The sequence below is a fragment of the Emydura macquarii genome, unplaced genomic scaffold (assembly GCF_026122565.2).
Source record: "Emydura macquarii macquarii isolate MOO-44397 ecotype Brisbane River unplaced genomic scaffold, CSIRO-AGI_Emac_v2 contig_1263, whole genome shotgun sequence".
Classification (NCBI taxonomy): domain Eukaryota; kingdom Metazoa; phylum Chordata; order Testudines; family Chelidae; genus Emydura; species Emydura macquarii.
The window spans coordinates 4,068,509-4,090,131 of record NW_027131400.1 but is presented as its reverse complement, the minus strand read 5'-3'; the positions used below and the strand labels follow the sequence as shown (position 1 = coordinate 4,090,131).

General features: G+C 40.0%; 1 protein-coding gene across 1 annotated transcript in view; it reads left to right on the top strand.

The window, feature by feature from the left end:
- Positions 1–21,623, top strand: part of CUL1 (cullin 1) — a 90,622-nt gene extending 68,999 nt beyond the window's left edge. Inside the window, exons 10-22 of the mRNA XM_067550346.1 lie at positions 305–412; positions 501–607; positions 1,977–2,025; positions 2,470–2,601; positions 3,412–3,529; positions 4,897–4,973; positions 5,814–5,945; positions 8,139–8,231; positions 9,773–9,820; positions 9,907–9,989; positions 12,889–12,994; positions 20,194–20,307; positions 20,988–21,623. Of these exons, the coding sequence (XP_067406447.1) occupies positions 305–412; positions 501–607; positions 1,977–2,025; positions 2,470–2,601; positions 3,412–3,529; positions 4,897–4,973; positions 5,814–5,945; positions 8,139–8,231; positions 9,773–9,820; positions 9,907–9,989; positions 12,889–12,994; positions 20,194–20,307; positions 20,988–21,068 (1,248 nt within the window). The 3' untranslated portion in view covers positions 21,069–21,623. The remainder of the gene's footprint in view (positions 1–304; positions 413–500; positions 608–1,976; positions 2,026–2,469; positions 2,602–3,411; positions 3,530–4,896; positions 4,974–5,813; positions 5,946–8,138; positions 8,232–9,772; positions 9,821–9,906; positions 9,990–12,888; positions 12,995–20,193; positions 20,308–20,987) is intronic.

Genomic DNA, 21,623 nt, shown 5'->3' with positions numbered 1-21,623 from the left:
TAGCAATGTTTGTTGTACATTCAGCATGCTCAAGTGTATATATAAATCAACTCTGATCAATTTACATGTTACTGTATTAATTACCATAACAAGTTTTCCTTGTCACTTGAATGCATTTTGTAGTCCAGAATCTACTTCTGTTTTTTAAAAAAACACTTCTAATCTCCCTTTTAAAAAAATAAACCAAAAACTTTCACTCTATTAATACTGCTTAAGAGAACATTGGTCAGCTGCATTGTTTGGAAAAACTTGCAGAAAGTTGAATGAGTTTCATTGCAAGCAACAAGGGTGTCTTTTCTTTTAGGATCCAAAAATGTATGTACAGACAGTGTTGGATGTCCATAAGAAATATAATGCTCTAGTCATGTCTGCCTTCAACAATGATGCTGGCTTTGTGGCTGCACTAGATAAGGTAAAGTGTATTTAATGTCTCTGGTAACCATTATATCTCTCTGATTTAAAGGATTTCCAGAAATTTCACTTTCTTGTGTAATTTGCAGGCTTGTGGTCGATTTATAAATAATAATGCAGTGACAAAAATGGCTCAGTCATCCAGTAAATCTCCGGAGTTGCTGGCACGATATTGTGACTCCTTGCTAAAGAAAAGGTATGTTTTACAGGGCAAGTTGAAAATTAGTTTTCTAGCATTCCTTGTTTAAAAAATTATTATAATCATAATTGTGAAGTAAAATTACATATTGCATCTATATAAATATATTTACACTGTTAAACACTTAATTCAAGCAAAAAAAGATACTACAATAATTGCTTGAAAAATCTATACATAAAGTTGAACAGGAACACTTTCTAAAAACTTTGTTTTCCAAAGAAAACCCCATATTGGACTTGAGTTTCAGTTCACAAGGGAAAAGAAATATTTCCTTTTTTTACATTAAAACTCTTGACTTCCTCTTGTGTTTTCTTCATTTTTACCTCCCTCTGAGTGGAAATTGAGGACAAAAAGCTGCTTTATAAGCTTTTGTGGTTCACGATTTGATTAAAGTATTTGCCATCTAATGGTTCAGCAACTTGTGGATTGACTTGATATCAGCCCTGTTCTTAGTGAACTGATGTCAGTATTGGCACTGATTGGCAACCCATAGCTATTTCACAAGAGAGACAAAGGACCGACCATAACCCTCCATCGGGGCTTGGTCTTTCTAGTTTAAGCTTGAAGTACACTTGATGAACAGGAAGTATGAAAACTTGCTTGTGCTGTCTGCTTATCTCAGTGATGCCCAAACGTTTTATCCCACACTCCCCCTTACCTCTGTCTGCGTCCCCCCCATTTGGGGCTGGGAGTGGAGCCTCGGTCACGGGGCTGCAGTCAGAGGCCAAGGCCACAGAGCAGGACCTCAGTGGCTGGGGGATGAAGCTGGGAGTGCCCCACAATTTGAGGGACCTAGCCTTATCTTCTCAACCTGCCAAGATTCAAATTTGACATATGATATTGCAAGTGTAAAAGTTCTAGAAATCCTCTTGTTTTGGGCAGCGTATAAGATAATCAATGAGAAAAAGAGAGCATTCAATAGCAGAGGAGAGCCTGAAATTTTGTGAGGGATTAATTTCTTTAATGTGGGCATAGCTCTTTCTTAGCCATCATGGAGTCCTATGTATGGGTCCACTGCACTGTTCTCAGTGCAGCTTGAGGACCTTAGACTGCAGTTCAACTGAGAATCTAACTATGTAGCTTAAATACATCTACTTGTGTAATTGAGAAAATGCTGTCCATTGTATTACACTATCATCTTTATATTAGAGGTTGGGAAAACCATGTTTACTCCTTTAAAGAGAAACTCCCTGATAGATTAAAACTCTCAAAGGAAGATAAATTTTTAGCCAGTCTACCTTTTACCAACACTCTTTATTTATTAAACAAATTTCCATATATATCAAATCATGAGTGTAGAATGTAACAGGGTATTCATAAGTTATGAATAATAAATTTGCTCAGTAATGCATTTCTTTGACTGCAGTTCCAAGAATCCGGAAGAAGCAGAACTAGAAGATACACTCAATCAAGTGGTAAGATTCTTAAATACAGTTTTCTTCTACGTGAACTTAAATTTCATAATAATTTTAAGATCATCACAGAAGGTTGCAGGTCTTGTGAGGTCAAACTTTTATTTTGTATATTTCATCGTTTTCTTCTTATTTAAGATTAAAGCTTTATAAAAAAAATGCCAAAATTCTTCGGGTTTTTTTTAGAGACTTCTTCCTTCGGTCAGTAGTACACCCCAGAAAGCTGAACAGAATCAACCTTCTCTTCATTTTGTATTTTGGTGTAAAACTATTTTAATCTCTTCTGAACTATTTCAAAGGTTAACATGTAAAATAAAAGACTGCATTTATATTTAAAAAATAATTATGGCACTAAAACGTCTGACACTTTTAATGAAGTAAAAATTGGATTTGATGCAAATTTTCAGTTGTGTTCCTTATGTAAAAAGTTTTTTTTGGCTTTTCCAGATGGTCGTATTCAAGTACATTGAAGACAAAGATGTGTTTCAGAAATTCTATGCTAAAATGCTGGCAAAGAGACTGGTACACCAGAACAGTGCTAGTGATGATGCTGAAGCAAGCATGATCTCTAAACTTAAGGTAAGTCTTCTCTTTCTTAGCTCATTCCTGAACCTCATTGCAGTTCTTAGTGCTGGCTAGGGAGGCACTGATGAGTACACTTTCGACACAATACATTTATACAACTTTTGTTAATAGTTGATCAGAAAAATACAAAACTTAAAGTTCCCAAGTCTTTAAACCCCTTGGTCTTGCAGTCTGTATGTCTTGCTTTGAAATGAGATCTTTAAGCAGTCTTGCCAATTAAGTAAAAAACTGCTGAAACAGCTCTCCAATCTGCCACAGTTTTCAATAACCCTAAATGTTACCTTAAGAACAGCTAATTTTTTTTATGTTGCAATTTGACATCAGAGATGAGGGGAAAATAATCATTAATCTGTACCACTGAGTTCTTAATTTGTGTAACTGTTGCTGTTTACAAACATCTTGCCAAACCTTACTTCTGCATTTTTTTTTTTGAAGGGGGAGTAAAATGTTAGTAACTTTTTCATTCTCATAGTTGTCAAAAGGGGCTACCATGTAGAGAGTGGTACCATGAGAGTGATAAATTTTTATGAGTGTATTTCCTGACTGATTCATTTTACATTTTAAAATGTTGATCTCACATTTTTGGTGGCAGAACAGCTACAGAAAAAGCAGTTACAATAACACTACTTGTCTAAATGGGGTCAGAACTTTCAGCCTGATTTTTAGACAGTTAGGAAATGGGTTGTCATATATTCCTCTAACAAAATTGATTCCGATGAGAGAACCCTACTTTTCTTGTTCAGTTTGTTCTCCCCATGTCAAAATACATGGTCTTGCAGACAAAGTTGTGCTCTTTAATTACAGCAAGCTTGTGGTTTTGAGTACACCTCTAAACTTCAGAGGATGTTCCAAGACATTGGTGTAAGCAAGGACTTGAACGAGCAATTTAAAAAGCACCTGACCAATTCAGAACCATTAGATTGTAAGTATTACATTTAATATAACCCTTCTCTTAAAAAACTGAACTATTGTTGAATTAGCCACACCTTCCCTTAATGGTATAGATACAAGGGGAAATGACTAAGTGTTGAATGAGAAAGTATTTGATTCAAGTAGCATGTCACTGAAAGTTAGAGTTATTACAACTTCAGCTTCGATCGACCTTTTTAAGACCGTATTTGGGTATATCGTCTTCCAACTGCACCTCATGCCTCCTGATATGAACAGGCTTCTTTTTTTTACACAGATCACACTGGGGTTAGCTGTTACTGAGAGAGGATTCAACTTAGTGTATCCTCCTCTGTTAAGAGTGAAACCTCGTGTTTTTGTTAAATGTTGTTTCCTTTGACCAAAATCATTGCTTAAACAGGGGGACTTGTATAAGAATAGTACTGAAAAAAAGACAGGTCCTCCTTTAGCTCAGTAAATAGCCCTGTTGCTTTCATGTGCAGAAGTGTCTGATTTCTGTTTCTTGTTGAAATGAAATGCTTCAGGACAGTTATCACTTGGTTTTTACTTCATTACATTCCTGTATTATTCAAGGTCCGCTTCAGGTTTTACAATTTTATATTATAATATATTTATTTCTGCCTTGCATCTAAGGGTCTGTCTACACTGCACAAAAAGCCCTGCGGCAGCAAGACTCAGACCCCAGGTCAACTGGCTGGGGCTCATTCTATGTGGCTAAAAATAGCAGACGTTCCTACTAGGCCTGGGGCTCCGGGCTCAGAGACTCACACCCCCTTACTGAGTCTCAGCACCCAGGTTCCAGCCCAGATGAGAGAGTCTACACTTACGTTTTATCCTTGTAGCGTGAATCCTGCAAGCCTGATTCAGTTGATCTGGATTCTGAGACTCGCTGCTGCATTTTGTCCATACCTCCCTCCCCCTCATTGTAGATGCATCCTCAGAATCTCAAAAGCACTTTACGAACATAAATTTGCCATTTGTGTTCTTGCCAGCAGCAGGTTTTTAATTAAATGGTTATGCATTAATTTTGAAAAACCTTGTATTTTCTCTTTTAGAAAACTAAAAACAAACAGTGTGTAATGAATAGATTAAATTTGTGCATATGTCAGGAAATGCAGTTAGATTCTCAGAGTAAATACAAATCTGACCCCTCGACCCTACCTTTGCCTCACAGAATATCTTTAACTTTAACATTATGTTCTATAAATAGTGATACTTACCTATTGTCTTTTGGCATTAGTGTCATCACCTTGACAGATCAGGCAACACAGAAATCTCCTGTTTGAGTTAGCTGCTCCCAAACTGGGCATTTGACAGCACCATAATACCAAAGGGGGAGATAATTGTTAGCCTATTCATCTATGTACGTTTCTTTTTCAGTGGACTTCAGTATACAGGTTCTCAGTTCTGGGTCATGGCCCTTTCAGCAGTCCTGCACATTTGCTCTGCCTTCTGAGGTGAGGTGATACGCTTTTTAATCTTCTGTTAAATAAACTAAAGTTTCAGTTTAAATGGAAAATATTCTTTTTTTTCTAGAGATGATACCCTAAAATGAACTCCAAATATTTTCTGACATATCATGACTTGAACCCTTTTGCCTCTGTTAAAGGTTACTTGCAAAGGATTTATTCAAATAAAAAACTAGATTCAAACTCTCCTGCTTTATGGTATATAAAGAAAACCTGAAAGATTTTTTCCCTGCTTATTTTGTTTATTTTTGAAGTATCAGGAAGGTCAAGTGTTGTCTTTCCTGATTGTGCTTGAGGAACTCCCAGCAGGAAGGTCTGAGATGTGTAATATTTCTTTTTTTATTAACGGGTCAATGTTAATCTTTACCCAAGATGGCCTTCATCCAAAATGATCAGTAAAGTAAAATGGGTGCAGGCTCTTAAAGCTTTTGTTTTCCTTAAGAAACTTTAACCCTCTCATGATGACATGGTGACCTGTTTTCCAGTCACTGTGGTTCTCCAGGCTAGACGAGACCTGAATTTCTAACGTAAAAAATGAGTTGGAGAAGAAAAGGGAAATGACCTTTCAGGCCCTCCTTAATACTTCATAAAGAACATAAACCCATTTTCTTTTCCTTTCCACTTTAAATGTAGAGTGAAGTTGATCACAAAAGAAAACTTCTTATGCAAGTCTGAAGAACTTTTTTTAAAATTTTCAATCTAGACCCCTTAGGAAAAAGCATGTTAATATGAGATGGTCTGCACTGAATTACACATTATAGATTCAAGTAACACTTTAAAGCATGAAAATGCAGTGGTGGAAATTACTTTCATTTTTTTTTTATACAGTTGGAACGCAGTTATCAGAGATTTACAGCTTTTTATGCCAGTCGTCATAGTGGAAGAAAGTTGACCTGGTTGTATCAGCTATCCAAAGGGGAACTGGTTACCAACTGTTTCAAAAACAGATACACTTTACAGGTAAGACTAACCTTATATTAATGGAAGGGTTTAGAGAATAATTGAATAGTCTAAACATTTTTGTGATGAGTTCTTCCAAGCTGTTATGTAGAGAGACCTTGCTGGTGGAAGTCCCTAACTAGATCTATTTTTTGCACACGTCAGACAAATAACAAAATATATATGTAATTCTGTGTACTGGGGGGAAAGCTTTCAAAATAAATGTTTCATATACCTTAAAAATAAGAGGCAAGCCTTCATAAGCATCCCTACAATAGCAAAACATGATTGTGCAATGGTGGGGGAAAAATTAGGAAATATATTTTAGCTCTAAACTTTGGAGGTGGTTAAACAGAGAGAAAGAAAATGATTAAAAAGAATGATACATATCACTGTGTTTTCTTTTCAAGTGTTTAAGGGCCAGATTTTCAGAAGAGTTCAGCACCCACTTGCAAAATGAAATGGGCAGTTTTTAAAGTGCTCAAAACCTTGGAAGACTCCCTTTGGAAAACCTTCCCACTTCATTTTAGTGCCTAAATAGGAGCTGAGCTCTTCTGAAAATTTGGTCTTAAAAGCTTTTCCCTTGCTTTTTTCCAAAGGTTTTCCAGCTTGTTTTAATCCTTTTATGCCAGCAGTCCCTGAGATATCCATTGTAAGAAGATAAATTGTTTAAAAACAAAAGTGAGATTAGCGAGTTAAGAGTTTTAGCATAAGTATAGCAGTGTAGTAGCTGCAGAAGCACAGGTAGCAGCTGTGAAGGCACGGCTGAGCCCCCAGGTTTCAGGTGTGTATGTGGCACGGATCAGTTGTGCCTCTGCTGCTGCTACTCGTGCTATCACGGCTACACTCTATTTGTATTCACACTAGCTCGATAAAAGCTTAGCACGGTGAAAGCTAGCCTAAACTGTGTGTATGTTGCAACTGGCCAGTCTGAAAAACACTTATGCACATTGCTTCACTCACATGAGTAATCCAGTTGATTTTAAAGCTAACTGTGCGCATAATTGTTTGCATGATCAGGTCTTCTATCAGAGTATCTAAAATAAACTGAGACTTTTCCTTCTCAAATACCTTACTTAGAGTATTGAACTTATGCATGTACATTTATGATTTTGTTAATATTTCTGGTGATAAATCATTGGTCTGTGCCCTGGAGTTCATAAATTCACCTATAGGCCTTGATGAAATTAGTCTTGTGTACAGTGGTACATAAAATGTTTCTAATGTCATGTAAGGAAATCCTATAGTCTGTGTGTCGGTTTTATATTAAGAATAAAATGGAAAATACTCATAGTTGGGTAACAACCTGAGGGAGAATATTTTGAAATCAGAAAACTTATAGGTAAAAAGAGAGCTATCGCTTTGGCACCACAATAGATGTAAGATACTGTCTTCAAGTAGTTCAGCTGATCACAAATTTAGGATTTAGATTTAAAGAATACTGGAACCTAGGTAATACCGTGCTGGGCACATGAGAAATATCATACGGAGAGACTTGCTGCATTGCATAGTGATTCCATTTAAGGTTCTTGGTGTGAAGATTTATCTGCCATTTTAAATAGCAAATCACGCTTTTTTATTGGCAGTCCCATGAAGCTCTTTAAAAAGTATGCTCTGAAAGCATGTGAGCCTAATTCCTCAGTTCTCAATTATCGTTCACACGTACAGCTCGGATTCAAGTTTGAGTTGTGTAGACATATCTGAAGGCATGAATAAGTCTCACTGTTTTTAATTGTGCTGTAAGCATTATGCCTGTATGCTTTCTCATTATAGTTAGGCATAGAGGAAAATTGACTCAAAATCCCCCCCCCCCCCCCCAAAAAAAAAACCCTCTAGTACAGCCCCTAGCTCCCATTTTTTTTAAGTGCATCTCTCAAACTAGATTTTTGCTTAAACATGCATTTGAATGCTATTTAATAGCAGAGAAGAAATGGTAGACTTGTATATGAAGGCTCTTGTTTAAAAGTACGTTGCATATTCACTTTTTTTAAATGGTGATTGCTTCAAATTGAGAATTATGAACTTTTTTTTTTTTTTTTTTGCTTTAGCATAACTGTTTAGTCTTTTCAGCCTTCATCAAGGTTTCATTTGTTTTGGAGGTGGGGAGTGTTTTTGTGTGTGTGTTTGTGGTTGGTGAATTTTCCAAGTCATTCAAGTTGTATGTACTTTCACTTATACATTTGGCTTTTCTTTTCTTTCTTTGGGTTCTGAAAGGCATCAACATTCCAGATGGCAATCCTACTGCAGTACAATACAGAAGATGCCTATACTGTACAACAGCTGACAGACAGCACTCAGATAAAAATGGTAGTGTCTTAATTATGTATTGAATTACACTAGTTTCATATTACCACTGCAATGTAAAGTCTTTTCTCATGGGGTTCAGGACACTTACTGCTATCATGAAAAGGGGAGCAAAAGGTCAAGCAATTTGTTTGAATCCAGTCTTAGCTTTTTTGTTCTTGTGGTAGCAATTGTGCTGCTGTGTTGGTCCTTCATGTTCAGTTTCCAGTAATCATAACCTCTTCTGGGTTTTATTTCTGAGGTTTCTAATGAATCCTGAAGCATACACACACTCTCATTGATCACTGTGCTAAATCCTTTAGAATTATATTACTCACTACCTTCCTCTTCTGCTTGGGTCATTGGTCATTGGTTTTCCAGTGCATGTGTTTTTGTTTTAAAAATTCTGTTTTGGGGAAAGGTGGTGGTCTCCCTTTATTATCAGGATCCTGGAGTTTCCCATCTGCTTTATATCCTAAAAGATTAAGAACATGAACACATTAAGAACTGTAGATGTATTGGCTAAGTGTTTGTTTTACATGAATGGGCTATTCTCTACTGTTTCTTCAAAAGCAGACGCCGTACTTCCATTGATAAAAAGCTTGTGTGTCTTTTTCTAGTAGGTTCACACGGGGTCTGCTAAGATATATCGGGGCAAGTGGAAAATCAAATTATCCCTGTTCAGCGGACTTAAGCAACCTGCCAAAAAGAAAATAAATCTGTGACTACAAATTAGAGTTGTGGATGCTTCATAAAAAAACTCATAGGTGTTGTCTGCACTGGGATGGACATGGTCAGCTACCGATGTAGCTGCACCCAGAGCAAACCCTAGTTGTAAACAGACAAAGCTGCTGTTTGCATGGATGGGCCTTCCTGCTGCTTCAAATTGGTTTCAGTTTCAGCAGGGCAAAGTAGCAGCTTCATAGGTTTATACTGGAGGTATACCCTGGTGCAGCTGCCTCGGGAACTGACCTCCAGTGTTTGTAATTGAAAAATATCCCCAGTGTAGATAAGGCCTGAAAAATATTTAGAAATCTGCCATGGTGCATTTTTTGAGTTCTTACTCATCATTTGAATGAAAATGGTGTTTGGCTAGATGCTTTCCTGCATGTCAGCACCATTTTGTGGGGAAAGGGTCATTAAACGGGTAATTGGAAAGAACTGTTCTTTGAAATTGGCCTGTTTGAGGAACCTCAAAGTAATCTGGCACAAGAAAGGGGAAAATCCACTATTGGTCTGATGCTAAAGTGGAGTTCTTTGTCTTTAATCCCCTAAAACGAAAAGATTTTAATATTTCCCATATGCTTTTACGGTGTTTCTGGATCATTAATTCTCACTGTCTAAATACATGATGTATTTTTGCAATTTTTCTATACCTATTGGTGGTGTTTTCAATTTTGCCTACAATACTTATTTTTGTAGCTATGAAAAATGAAATTTGAATAATTCCAGTGCATGCAGACCTTTCATTTATTTCGTTATAATTCAGTGTCAAAATTCATTTGACATTTTGAAAGAAAAACATATTGTAAATTTGTATTGATAATTTCTTCTACAACTTTTAGGATATCTTGGCACAAGTTCTACAGATCTTACTGAAATCAAAGTTATTGGTAAGTTCTTTTGCTTTCTTGCATATTTAATTTATATTAAAACATTTTAGTGAATATATATTAATTTTTTGTTTAATTTATTGTAGGTTTTGGAAGATGAAAATGCAAATGTTGATGAGGTGGAGTTGAAGCCAGAGACCTTGATAAAACTATATCTTGGTTATAAAAAGTAAGAAAAATCTAATAGTATAAAACCATTGTGTATAAATGGTAACAACTTGTTTCTCTGAAGCTCCTGCTGTTTATAGTGTCACACTAGCAATGCTATAGCTATGGTTGAGCAAATACTCTAATGGGTCTATAAAGCAAACAGGATGGCACTCACCAGCAGTGTCAGTAAACATACTCACATGTTCAGTGCTTGATTCTTGCCAGTCACAGGGGCACAGTAAAATCTGGTTTAATTTAGTTAGACTTTGATCAAATAGACACATTTGGCTGGCGTGGCATCATTGGGTTTTTTGCAATTGGTCCTGGTTTACACATGCCAAGTAAATAAATTACATTTAAAGGGATCTTATTCACAAACAAACAAATCCAAAGTTTTAAGTGCGTGGCCATTAAAAACAGCTCCTGAAAAAAGATCACTGTGTTTATTTAGAGACTTAAGCTCTGAAGTGCCTTAAAAACTAAAAATATTCTCTTTGCAGTGTTTTTTTCTTAGCTCCTGTTACTCCAGTGCCATTTTTATAGCCATATGTCTCAAACTGCTTACACCACAGTGGTGATTTTTGTGTCCTTAGCCGAAGGGCAGGCATCATCTCCGTTATGAATTCCATACTGATGTTATTGGTTTATTTAAGAAACCTTTTAGTGTAGCACATGTAACCTAATCCACATTATAAAAAATAAACCACATTTTGTGTGAAATGAATTAAATCTTTATTTAGAAATTCTCCCTTGTATGTAAAGGTTTTCCTTTCTTCCGTACCTGAGCAATGACTAGAGGGCTGAGTATTCTCTTAAGAGAATTAATAAACAGTTGTTATATTATTTAGTGTTAGAAACACTGATGTGACATTGTTATGCTTTGTCTAGAAGTAACCTCTTTACATGTAACTGTAGCCATATCAGATTTATAAATTCAACAGTCTAGTGTTCTGAAATAATAGTACTTATTTTAAATATAGAATGGTAATAACTACTTGCTGTGATCAGCAAGTAACATGATCACTGTTCAGTGTTTAACACTGGATACCTGTTTTGCTTTGTTTAATATTCACTGTCTTTTTTTATACTCTCCTTTCTACAAATCAACCACTTCTTTTGTTTGATTTTCAAAATCAGTTGAATTGATAAAATTCTGTTTTTAACAGCGCATGGATTCACCGGGATGTTTATAAATATCACTTATTAGAAAAAGATCAAACTGCAATATTGTTTTTTTGGGTCAGGATTTCTACAAATGTTCACAACATATATAAATGTGTAATTGCAATAATACCTATACTTGGGACAAATTAATCAACATTATGAGATTAATTTTGGGATTTTTTCCCTATTGCCTCATTATGATCAGAATGTAATCAGTAAACCAATATATTGGCCTTTCTCCTAAATGTGATTATTCCCTGTTGTCCCATGTATAACATATATAATTGAAGTAAAGCATCAATGCCATTTCTCTCTTACAAGAGGTAAAACTCCAATAATAACATGATTCTACATTTAATATTTATTTGACCAAATGAGGCAAAAAGTCTTGTGGGATGACTAATTGCAGCTGATCTGGTAAATAAACAACAATCCAAAGGGTTCACAGGTGGTTCTTGAGGAAGATTAAGTGGTAAACTTCCAAAGTTCCATTTTCAAAAGTAATTTACAAGTATCACTTTCAATGATATTTAGGTTCCTAATTACCCAAGTCACTCTTGAAAATATGGCTTTGGCTCTTTTGAAAATGTTATCCTTGGATCCCAGAATAAAACTTACGCTTTGTGTGTTTTATTTTTAGGCAAAATTAATATGAATAGAAGTTTTGGTTTGAGTTTTTATTGTCTATTAAAGTTTTTAATGTGTAAATTTTCCTGCCATGTCAAACTTTCTCAAATGCATTATGCTAGTGGTTGGTGGCAACCAAAAAATGAAACTAGAACATGGGGTTGTACTGCCTAAGGCCCTGATCCTGTAACAGTGTCTGTATAGATGGACCCATATTGACTTCAGTGGGGCTCCACATGGGTACCGGAATCTACACATGAGGATGCAGTTGCAGTTTTTAGTCCCATGATATTTAAAATATAAATAATAAACATATCTGAATGGAAAAAATAAATGAACTTTAGAATTGAGTAATTGGGTAAATCGTTTTGGGTTTTTTTTCTGGAATTAAGTTCCTTTTACATTTCAAAGTCTACTCCTTTGGTAATTATTTTTCAGTCAGATGCACAAGTAGTTTTGATTTGAAATTTGTGACTAAAATTCCCATGTTTTAAACATTATATTTTGTTATCTTAGCTATTTTTAAAACAAAGCCATAATTTGAGATCTCTTTTGGTTTTCTACTTCAAAGAAAACTCAAAACTTAATCTAAATGTGGAGCTCTCCCAATTTAAGTGTGCATTGTACCAGGATTTGTCCAGATGTTCTGATCCTACAGACTCTGTGAGACTTATTCACATGAGAAACTTTGCTGGATAAATCCCATTCTTTGACAAATCACAAACCTTTCTAGTATTAACCATTTTGTGGGAATTATGGTTTTTTGAAGCAGGTTTAAATTTAGTGTCCAGTTGTGCTTGTGTACCCTAGAGTACTATGAAATGTATTCCATTTGGCCTTAGGTAGCTCTTACAGAAAAGAATATAACAGTGTTAAGATCCTTTGAATATCACTGCCCCATGTCACATTTGGGGAAGGGAAGCAACTATGAAATAAGTGCAGTAACCACAAATTTCTCTCCCATCCTATGCTCCTTTTCCCCTACGGGAGAAAAGCTGTGTTGGGGGGAAATGGGAGGAATTCCTTTGTTTAGTAGAACTTGAAATGCAAGAAGTAATCCGATATTCCCAAATTTCCATTCAGATTTTCTTTTTGAAATTAAGCTAATTATTTACTTTTTCCTGCAGCAAAAAGCTGAGGGTAAACATCAATGTGCCAATGAAGACTGAACAGAAGCAGGAGCAGGAAACTACACACAAGAATATAGAGGAAGACAGAAAACTACTGATTCAGGTGGGTTGGATAGTAGCATGATGAGATTGCCTACAATAGCATGTGGTTGATCTGTGACTGCTAGTACCAAATATCCCCAACTTCTGGAGATGAAACACCAAATGGGGACGGCTCTGAGTTACTACAGTGAATTCTTTGGTAGGTGTCTGGCTGGTGGGTCTTGCTGATATGCTCAGGATCTAACTGATTGCCATATTCGGGTTCAGGAAGGAATTTTTCCTCAGATCACATTGGCAGAGAACCTGGGAGTTTTCTGCTTCCTCTTCAGGGTGGAGTATGGGTAGCTTGCTGGTTTAAACTAGAGGAAATGTTGGATTCTTAGTCTCCCTGTGGGTGCTCCACTGTAGGTGTGTCTGTGTCCCTGCGCTGCTGATTGGATAACTTCAGTAGCACTGTCCATTGGCCCTGCACATGCGTTTTCTCTCCTTGTGCTGTGCCATGAGGCTAGCTAGCACGCGGGCTAATGGTCCAGTTCCTTCTCAACCTCTCCTGTCTAGAGATGAAGCCTTTAGCTGTCTGTTAGCGGATCATTAACTCTCCTTTTAATTTGTTAATCTTTAGCTTTAGAAACTTTTTAGCTTTCACCTGACTATTTGGCTGTGCCTTAAAAAATAATCAAATCAAAAAGAAGAAAAAAAGATATTTCATTCTTGCGTCACCCCCCTGTGGTGGGTGGGGGAAGAGGGAACTCTCCATGACAAGGGTATGCCTGGCTCTCCAAGCTTCAAGAAGTATCGCACTTGCAGCTTAGCGATCCTGATTGCAGACGAACACTCCCAGTTCATTCACTACCTTGGCGAAGACCACATCCAACAAAAGTGTTGCTTCTGCCAGCAGCTCTGACTGAGATGCTGCAGGCACAGAGAGCTCTGCCAGAAAATCATCTTTGTGGAGACAGCTCTCTGACCCAACCCCTCTGGCAGGTGTCAGTCTTCCCCTCAACCTTTGACTTCAGAGGACAGTGAGTCGAAGGAGCAGTCCAAGACTTCTTTCATAAGTTGATAAAGAGAGCAGGAAGTCCCCTAAGTGAGCCCAGGGATAATCAAAAGCAACCATCATCTTGCTTGGTATCCAGCACCCATGCCTCACGGCGACAGTAAGTGACCGGCACTGTTGATCGGCCCACAGACACTTTGAGCACAGGCACCAAATCTTCAGTACTGAGAGTTAAGGTCAAATGCCCTAAGACACTCCCGGTACACAAGCTAATGTCAGTATCATCAGTGGCATCGGCCTATCTGGCACCAGAGAGATCAGTACGGAGGAGGTCTCCATCCCCCCTCCAGCACTGACACTGGGGCGCTCAGTACCAACTGAATTTCATTAGGCCAGGGACCTGGCTATGCTGGAAGCACCTGACTCTCCGCCCTTCGGTACTGAGATCTTGGCATCAAGCCATGGCCAACCAAAGGGTATTTTCCCGCAATCATGCCATGCCCCTCCATGTCAAGTGAGGGATCGGACAGTGAGCTGAAAGGAGTTTCTCAGTACTCTTCCCAAGCTCCATATGTGACCAAATATCAACAAGGTCCAGGAATGTACCATCAGATTGCATTGCCACCATCTTGATATGGGCACCTGTAGGCACCTCCACCAGGTCCCATGCCACTATAGTGACCATAATGGAACCCCTGGGCAGCACACCGACAGTCTGCCTCAGTGGTACTGAGCATCGCTTGGAAATCTTCAGGGACACTCCTTCAGCCACAGTATCACGGGCCTCAGAACAGGCGAGGAAGACACAGAAGAGGAAGTAACACCCAAACCCGTATCCTCTTCTTTTCCAGACAAAGCAGTCATGCTCTCACCTCCTTCCATGGTGGACGACTTCCATTGGTTCTAAAAGCTAGCGAAAAGAGTGGCTGATGCCCTCTGCGTACCATTGGAGGAGGTTAAAGATACACACTACTTGCTCATCGATATCCTCCATGCTTCATCTGCTCCCAAAACCACCCTCCCAATTAACGAGACCATCCTAGACCAAGCTAAGACGGTATGGTAAACCCTGGCTTCAGAGGCACCAACATGCAATTTGGCGGACAAAAAATGTTATGTCCGCATGAAGTTTCTGTTCTCCCACCCATCACCCAATTCCATTGTGGTGGATACTGTGTACTCTCATGGCCAACAGCAGCACTGTAGGACAACGTCCTATGACAGAGACGGGAAGTGCTTTGATCTCTTTGGTAGGAAAGTGTATTCCTCTGCCACCTTACAGTTTTGAATTGCCAACTATCAGGTGTTCATGGCAAAGTATGAGTATATGAATTACAATAAATTACTGTTTGTTAGAGAGCTCCCGGACTCCTTCAAAGCCATTATCCAGGAACGGCAGCTGGTAGCAAAAAACATCTTTGCAGCCACCCTTGATGCCACTGACACAACTGCCAGGACCATCTTCACGGCTATGGTGATGAGACGGGCGTTGTGGATTCACCTTTCGGATTCCTGAAGGAGGTGCAGACCACAGTGGAGGACCTCCCCTTTGAGGGTGTCACACTCTTCTCCTAGAAGGATTCCAGGGCTACTCTCAGGTCACTGGGAATCTATACACTGGGACAAAAGAAATGTTTTAGCCCTCATACCAACAGAGGCCTTATGCATCTCAATTCCTGTGGCAGCAGCATTATGAGCCCCAAAGAAAAAAAGCAAATTCCCAAAATGGAAGCCTTTGGAGACTCAGTCCTCAACTCAAATATCTGCCCCTGAGCACCACTCTTGACGGGCAGTTCAAGGTGCTGCAAGAACTCTCCCTACTATTACCTGGGCCCTGTTGTCCACCGTTACCCTTTGTCCACCGTTTGATAGCATTCCACAGTACCTGGGAGTGCATAACCTCGGACAGATGGGTCCTAGAGATCATCAGATCCGGTTATTCCATCCACTTCACCTCCCTATCCCCTTCAGGGACCCTTTCCACGAGAATCCCAAAAGAGAGTCTACTACAGTAGGAGATAGATCGCCTCCTGCAGTTAGGAGCCATAAAACCAGTACCTCAACATCTATGTAGAAAGAGGTTCTACTCTTGTTACTTCCTAATACCCAGAAGGAAGGGAGGTTGGAATCCATCCTGGACCTCAGAGCTCTCAACAAGTCCATCAAAGCTCAGAAGTTCAAGACAATCACCTTATCGGTGGTCATTCTATCATTGGAACAGGGAGACATGTATGGAACACCCATGTGACAACTTCTTCCAACAAGAGGTCGACGTCCTACTGCCAAGGGGAGCTGTGGAGCCAATCCCAGACTCCTTTCAAGGAATAGGGTTCTACTTTAGCAGCTTCGTAGGCCCCAAAAAGACTGGAGGATAGAGACCGATATTGGTTCTCAGAAGCCTCCACTACTCGATTTCCAAACCAAGGTTTCTCATGGTCACACTTGCAACAACCATTCCCTCCTTAGAAAAAGACTTGTTGTTTATGACTCTCGATATGCAGGACACCTACTTCCTTATGGATGTACACCCAACTCACAGGAGGTTCCAGAGATTTAAGGTGGGGCCTTGGCATCTTCAATACTGTTCAGACTCACCACTGCCCTGCAAGTATTCACAAAAGTTTTATCAGTAGTGGCAGCCCATCTCGGACATCAAGGGGTCCTCATTTTCCCCTATCTAGATAACTGGCTGATTGCAGCATGGTCCAGAGAAGAGGCCCAGGAGTTGACATCCTGACTGCTTCTACTCCTCTCCTCCCTAGTGGTCAACGCCAACATTGAAAAATCAACTTTAAGCCCTACGCAATTCTTGAAGTTCAGAGGAGCTTGCATAGATGTGACCTCCACCCAAGCTTATCTACCAAGGGAAAGATTCTAGACAATGGGGGAATTAATCGCTTTGGTGTTCTCCAACCCTTTTGGTTTTGGCCAGAACCTGCCTCTCTTATGGGACACGTGTTATGCCCTTCGCTCGCCTACAGCTGCGCTGCCTTCAGCTCAAGTTACAGGGCGTCATCTCCCCTATGCATCAACCCATTCACACACTGCTCCAACTGCCACTGGAAGTTCTCTCCTCATTCCAACAGTGGATGAATCCACTACAAGTTTGCTCATGGAGGAGCTTCCTTCCATCCTCTCCCACTGTGACGATCATAATGGACACATCCCTCACGGGCTGGGGTGCCACATGGGCAATCACATGACACCAGGCACCTGGACAGCATGCACATAAACATATTGGAACTCCAGGCAGTCTGCAAAGCTTGCCAGGCATTCCTGCCAGACATCCAAAACCGACACGTTCCTGTCATGTCAGCCAGAACCACCATGGTCTTCTACACAAACAAACAAAGGGGGACAAGATCCAAGCCCTGTGTGTGGAAGCTACATACCTTTGGGAATGGTGCATCACACACCGTATTCTTTTGACAGCAGCCTACCTACCGGGCACCCATGCTCTCAGCAGAAACTTTGCAACATACAAATGGGAGTTGCACGACTCTGTAATCACGGACATCTTTGGCCAGTGAGGAACCCTGGTGAGGGATCTTTTCGCATCCCACAACAATGCCAAATGCACCCAATATTGTTTGAGGAAAAGAGCTGAAACTCAATCCCAGGGGGATGCCCTAGTCCTCAGTTGGTAGGACTGGAAGAATTATGCCTCCCTCCCCTCCCCCCTTACTCTTGCCACAAGTGATCCACAGGATCAGGCAACAATCATCCTGATAGCCCCATTCTCACTTCACAAGTTTTGGCTTCGGCTCCTCCTCTCCATATTGAAGCACACTCCAAACGCACTTCTAACATTCCCAGAGCTGCTGACCCAGCACAATGGCAGGCTACTACTACTTCTTCATATGGCATCAGTTTGATTTGCAACGATCAGTTTATAGGTCAATGTCCAGGTTTGAAATCCTGTTCCTTGTTTCGGGTAAGTCGGTGAATGTCAGGGAGGCTACCCTTAAACAAATGCTTAGTGCAGGAGGAATGTATGTGTTCCATGGTTTGAGGCACTGGTCCACAATCACAGTATTCTGTTACAGAATAGACTAGCACCAATACTGCTATGCGCAGTGTCCTGGAACCAGAACCCCATGATGTTTCCGCCAGCCGTCTTATGAGGCTCACCCTAGTCTTATTCTTGTCTTAATGGCAGACTCAGACACCCCAACTCTCACACTCTTCACCTGATGAGTTGGTTTATGGATGCACACCTCCACTCATGCAGGAATGCTCTATGGTAGTGTGAGATGTCCTATCAAGCAGCAGGAGCCTACAAAGGCTTGTATCAAGCCAAGTGGACGCATTTCACTCCCTGAGCTACCCGGCAGGACCTTACCCTTGAAACAGTGGCATCCCACTACTCCTGGAATGTTGCCTTTATATGAAGGACTCAGGATTGGCCCTCAGTTCCATCAAGGTGCATGCAGCTTCCATTATCGCCTTTCATCTGTCAGTGGGTAGTCATTCAGTCTTTACCCACCCATTAACTTCACGGTTCTGGAAGGATCGCCTCCAAAACTACCCTCCCATTCAGCCTGTTGCCCCCCAATGATATCTTAACCTAGTCCTCACTTAGTTGACAACCTCTCCCTTCGAACCTATGGCCTCTTGCTTGCATTCTCTCCTTTCCATGAAAGTCGCCTTTCTTGTTGCCATTACATTGGCTAGGATGGTAGGCAAGCTGGGGGCCATGATGGCTAACCCCCTCTTCACCACTTTCTTTAAAGACAAGATCTTTTTACAATTCTCCCCAAGTTCCTACCCAAGGTGGTTTCTCAATTCCCCCACAATTGATCCATACATTTATCTATCTACCTTCTCCAAACCTCACGCTTTGAATGAGGAAAGAAAATTTCACTCATTAGATGTTCAAAGGGCATTGGATTTTATCTTGAGTGAACAAAGCTCTTTCATTCTGAAAGCCTGGGAGATTTCCAAAAGGACAGGCCATTTCCACCCAGAGAATCTCCAAATGGGTGTTAGGGTGCATCATGCCCTGTTACCAATTATTGGGACAGTCCCCACCTGCAGGGATTCAGGCCATGAGAGTGCAAGCATCAACCACAGCCACACTCCACAACATGCCGCTCACAGACATATGCAAAGTGGCCACGTGGATTTTGGCGCACACGTTTTCTGCACGCCTTACACTTTAGTGCATGATTCCGTAAAGGACACTTCGTTCGGAGTAGCAATCCTCCATTCCACAGTCTTCTCGCACCGTCCTCCCACATAGGTACCGCTTGTTAATCACCATCAATGGAATATAATAGGGACCTCACTTGAAGAAGAAAACAAAGTTACTTATCTGTACCTGAAGGTTCTTAGAGATGTGTGGTCCGTATCTGTATTCTAAACCCAGCCTCCTTCCTCTCTGCTGCGGAGTCAACAACTCTGTGGTAGAGAAGGAACTGGAAATGCTGGCAGCCCGCCATGCACTTCATTGCCTCGGGCAAGACCATGACATTGCATAGGGCGCATGTGTGGACTGCTGAACAGCACTACTTTCAGAAGCTCTGGCTCCGGGCACATGCGCATAAGCCTCAATAGAATACAGATAGGGACCACACATCTCGAAGAACCTTCAGTTACAGGTAAGTAACCTCATTGTAGAGGCATGATAAAACTCTTTAAGACAGTGTTTCCGAAACAGTGGGTCATGAGAAGGTTCTTGATGGCTTGTGGGCCAGGTATGAAGAGGAGGTTTCGAGGGGAGGGTGACCCTACCATTCAGTGATGACTCAGTCCTGTCCCATGGAACTGCGCCCAATTCCAAGTATTGCGATCTGGTGAAATGATACTCTCTCTACTTTGGCTTAGCCACCACTCTGTTATGACAGAGGAGAGGCTGGTCCAAACGTGAGTGGTGCTGTGACCCAACACAGCAATGTGTTGCAATGTCCATAGTGGGGTGCCGAGCCCCGCCCCAGGGGACAGGAGCACTGCTGTAGAATGTGTTTGGGGCGGGCTTGCTTCTACCCTCCACCCCCAAGGCCTCTTCTCCATGTTGGGCCGAGATCATAGTTGCAGTTGAGCATGCTGATGTGGGTGGTTGGTGTGCTTGGGTGGGTGAGGATGACACTGGCCTATGGTTTTGCTTCCACCCTCCCCAATGAATTCCGGCCCTGGATGGGTCATAAAAATAGATAAAATATAGTTGGTGGGTTGTCTTAGTAAAAAGTTTGGGAACCACTAACTTGACCCAGAATGGCAAATTGTATGTGCCTAAGAAGGGCTGTTTCTACTTTGCTATTTAGGCTGCTATTGTGAGAATTATGAAAATGAGAAAGGTTCTAAAACACCAGCAATTGCTTGGAGAAGTTCTAACCCAGCTGTCCTCAAGATTCAAACCACGAGTTCCAGTAATTAAGGTATGTCAAATCAGCAATAATATATCTTAATTTCTGTAAACAAGTGTCTGAGTTAATGGGCTGATTTAGAAAGGCTAAAGAAACAAGTTGTTCAACTATTATAATTTAAGTAGGAAACATTTAATTATTCTCTTATAACTTCTCAAAGATAAACCATCATATTGCTATTATGAGGCTAAATAATAACACTTCATCATATGCCAATAACCATACTGTAGTGTGTATTTTAAAATAATAATTTATCATATATGAAACTATAGTTGTTAAAATAAAGAAACCAGGTACATCTTGCTTTAATTGTTTTATTGCTCACTTACAGAATAATAATGTTCAGTGAGTCTCCCAGGGAATTAGTGACATTTGGCTGTATCAAGTCACCTTTATTCCATTGAAAGGTGTTTCTGAGTGGTCTCTTCTAGGCATGGTCAAAAATTGGAAATAAATTGCTGTAGTTTAGATGGTCCATAATTTATGTCATTTCCTTGCTAGTGTTAGTGCTAGTCTTTGGGATAAACATGGATTCAACATGGTGCTTAACAGCCAAAACTGTTAAAAGCTTGTAGCAACCCAGAAAAATGGTTTTATTGCTTTTAAAGTATCTGCTGCAAAGTGCCTGCGTGGGGTTTGTGTTGTTAAATAATATGAAATATACACCTTGCCTTTCAACGTCTCCCCTACAGAAATGCATTGACATTCTGATTGAGAAGGAGTACTTGGAGCGTGTCGATGGTGAGAAGGACACCTACAGTTACTTGGCTTAACGTTTTTATTAGCAGTTGTCTGACTTTGTGAGACACTCAGCAAATAGTTATGTGATGGAAAGAATGAAAACAACTGAACTTCATAGCAGCCAGTCTGCTGCCATTTGGACCTCCCTTTTTAATAACTGAGACCAGGACTCCCATCAGCCAGTCTCAGATTTACATCGGAACTGCTCAGGATTGATACATTTCAAGTATGTAAATATGGACACCAAGGCCATTTAACCTAATTTAAGAACAGAAGGAATCAAACCCTTCTCCACTAAGGGTTGCATGCTACTGCATTTAAATCAATACATTGGCTATATGATAAATAGCTGCCACCACAGGCAGCACTTAGAAATGTCGGCAGCACTTTGAGGGTGAGTCTTGAATGGACCCATGTGTAATCTGCTATGAAAAACCATTTGTATAGTGTGTTTCATTTTTTAATGTGTGATAAATAAAAAAAATTAAAAGATTTCTGTACAAGTTGCATTTGGTTTTATTGTTTTAAGTTTCACTACTTAACCTTTCTAAATGTAAATAAAAGGTATAATGATTATGAAAGCTACA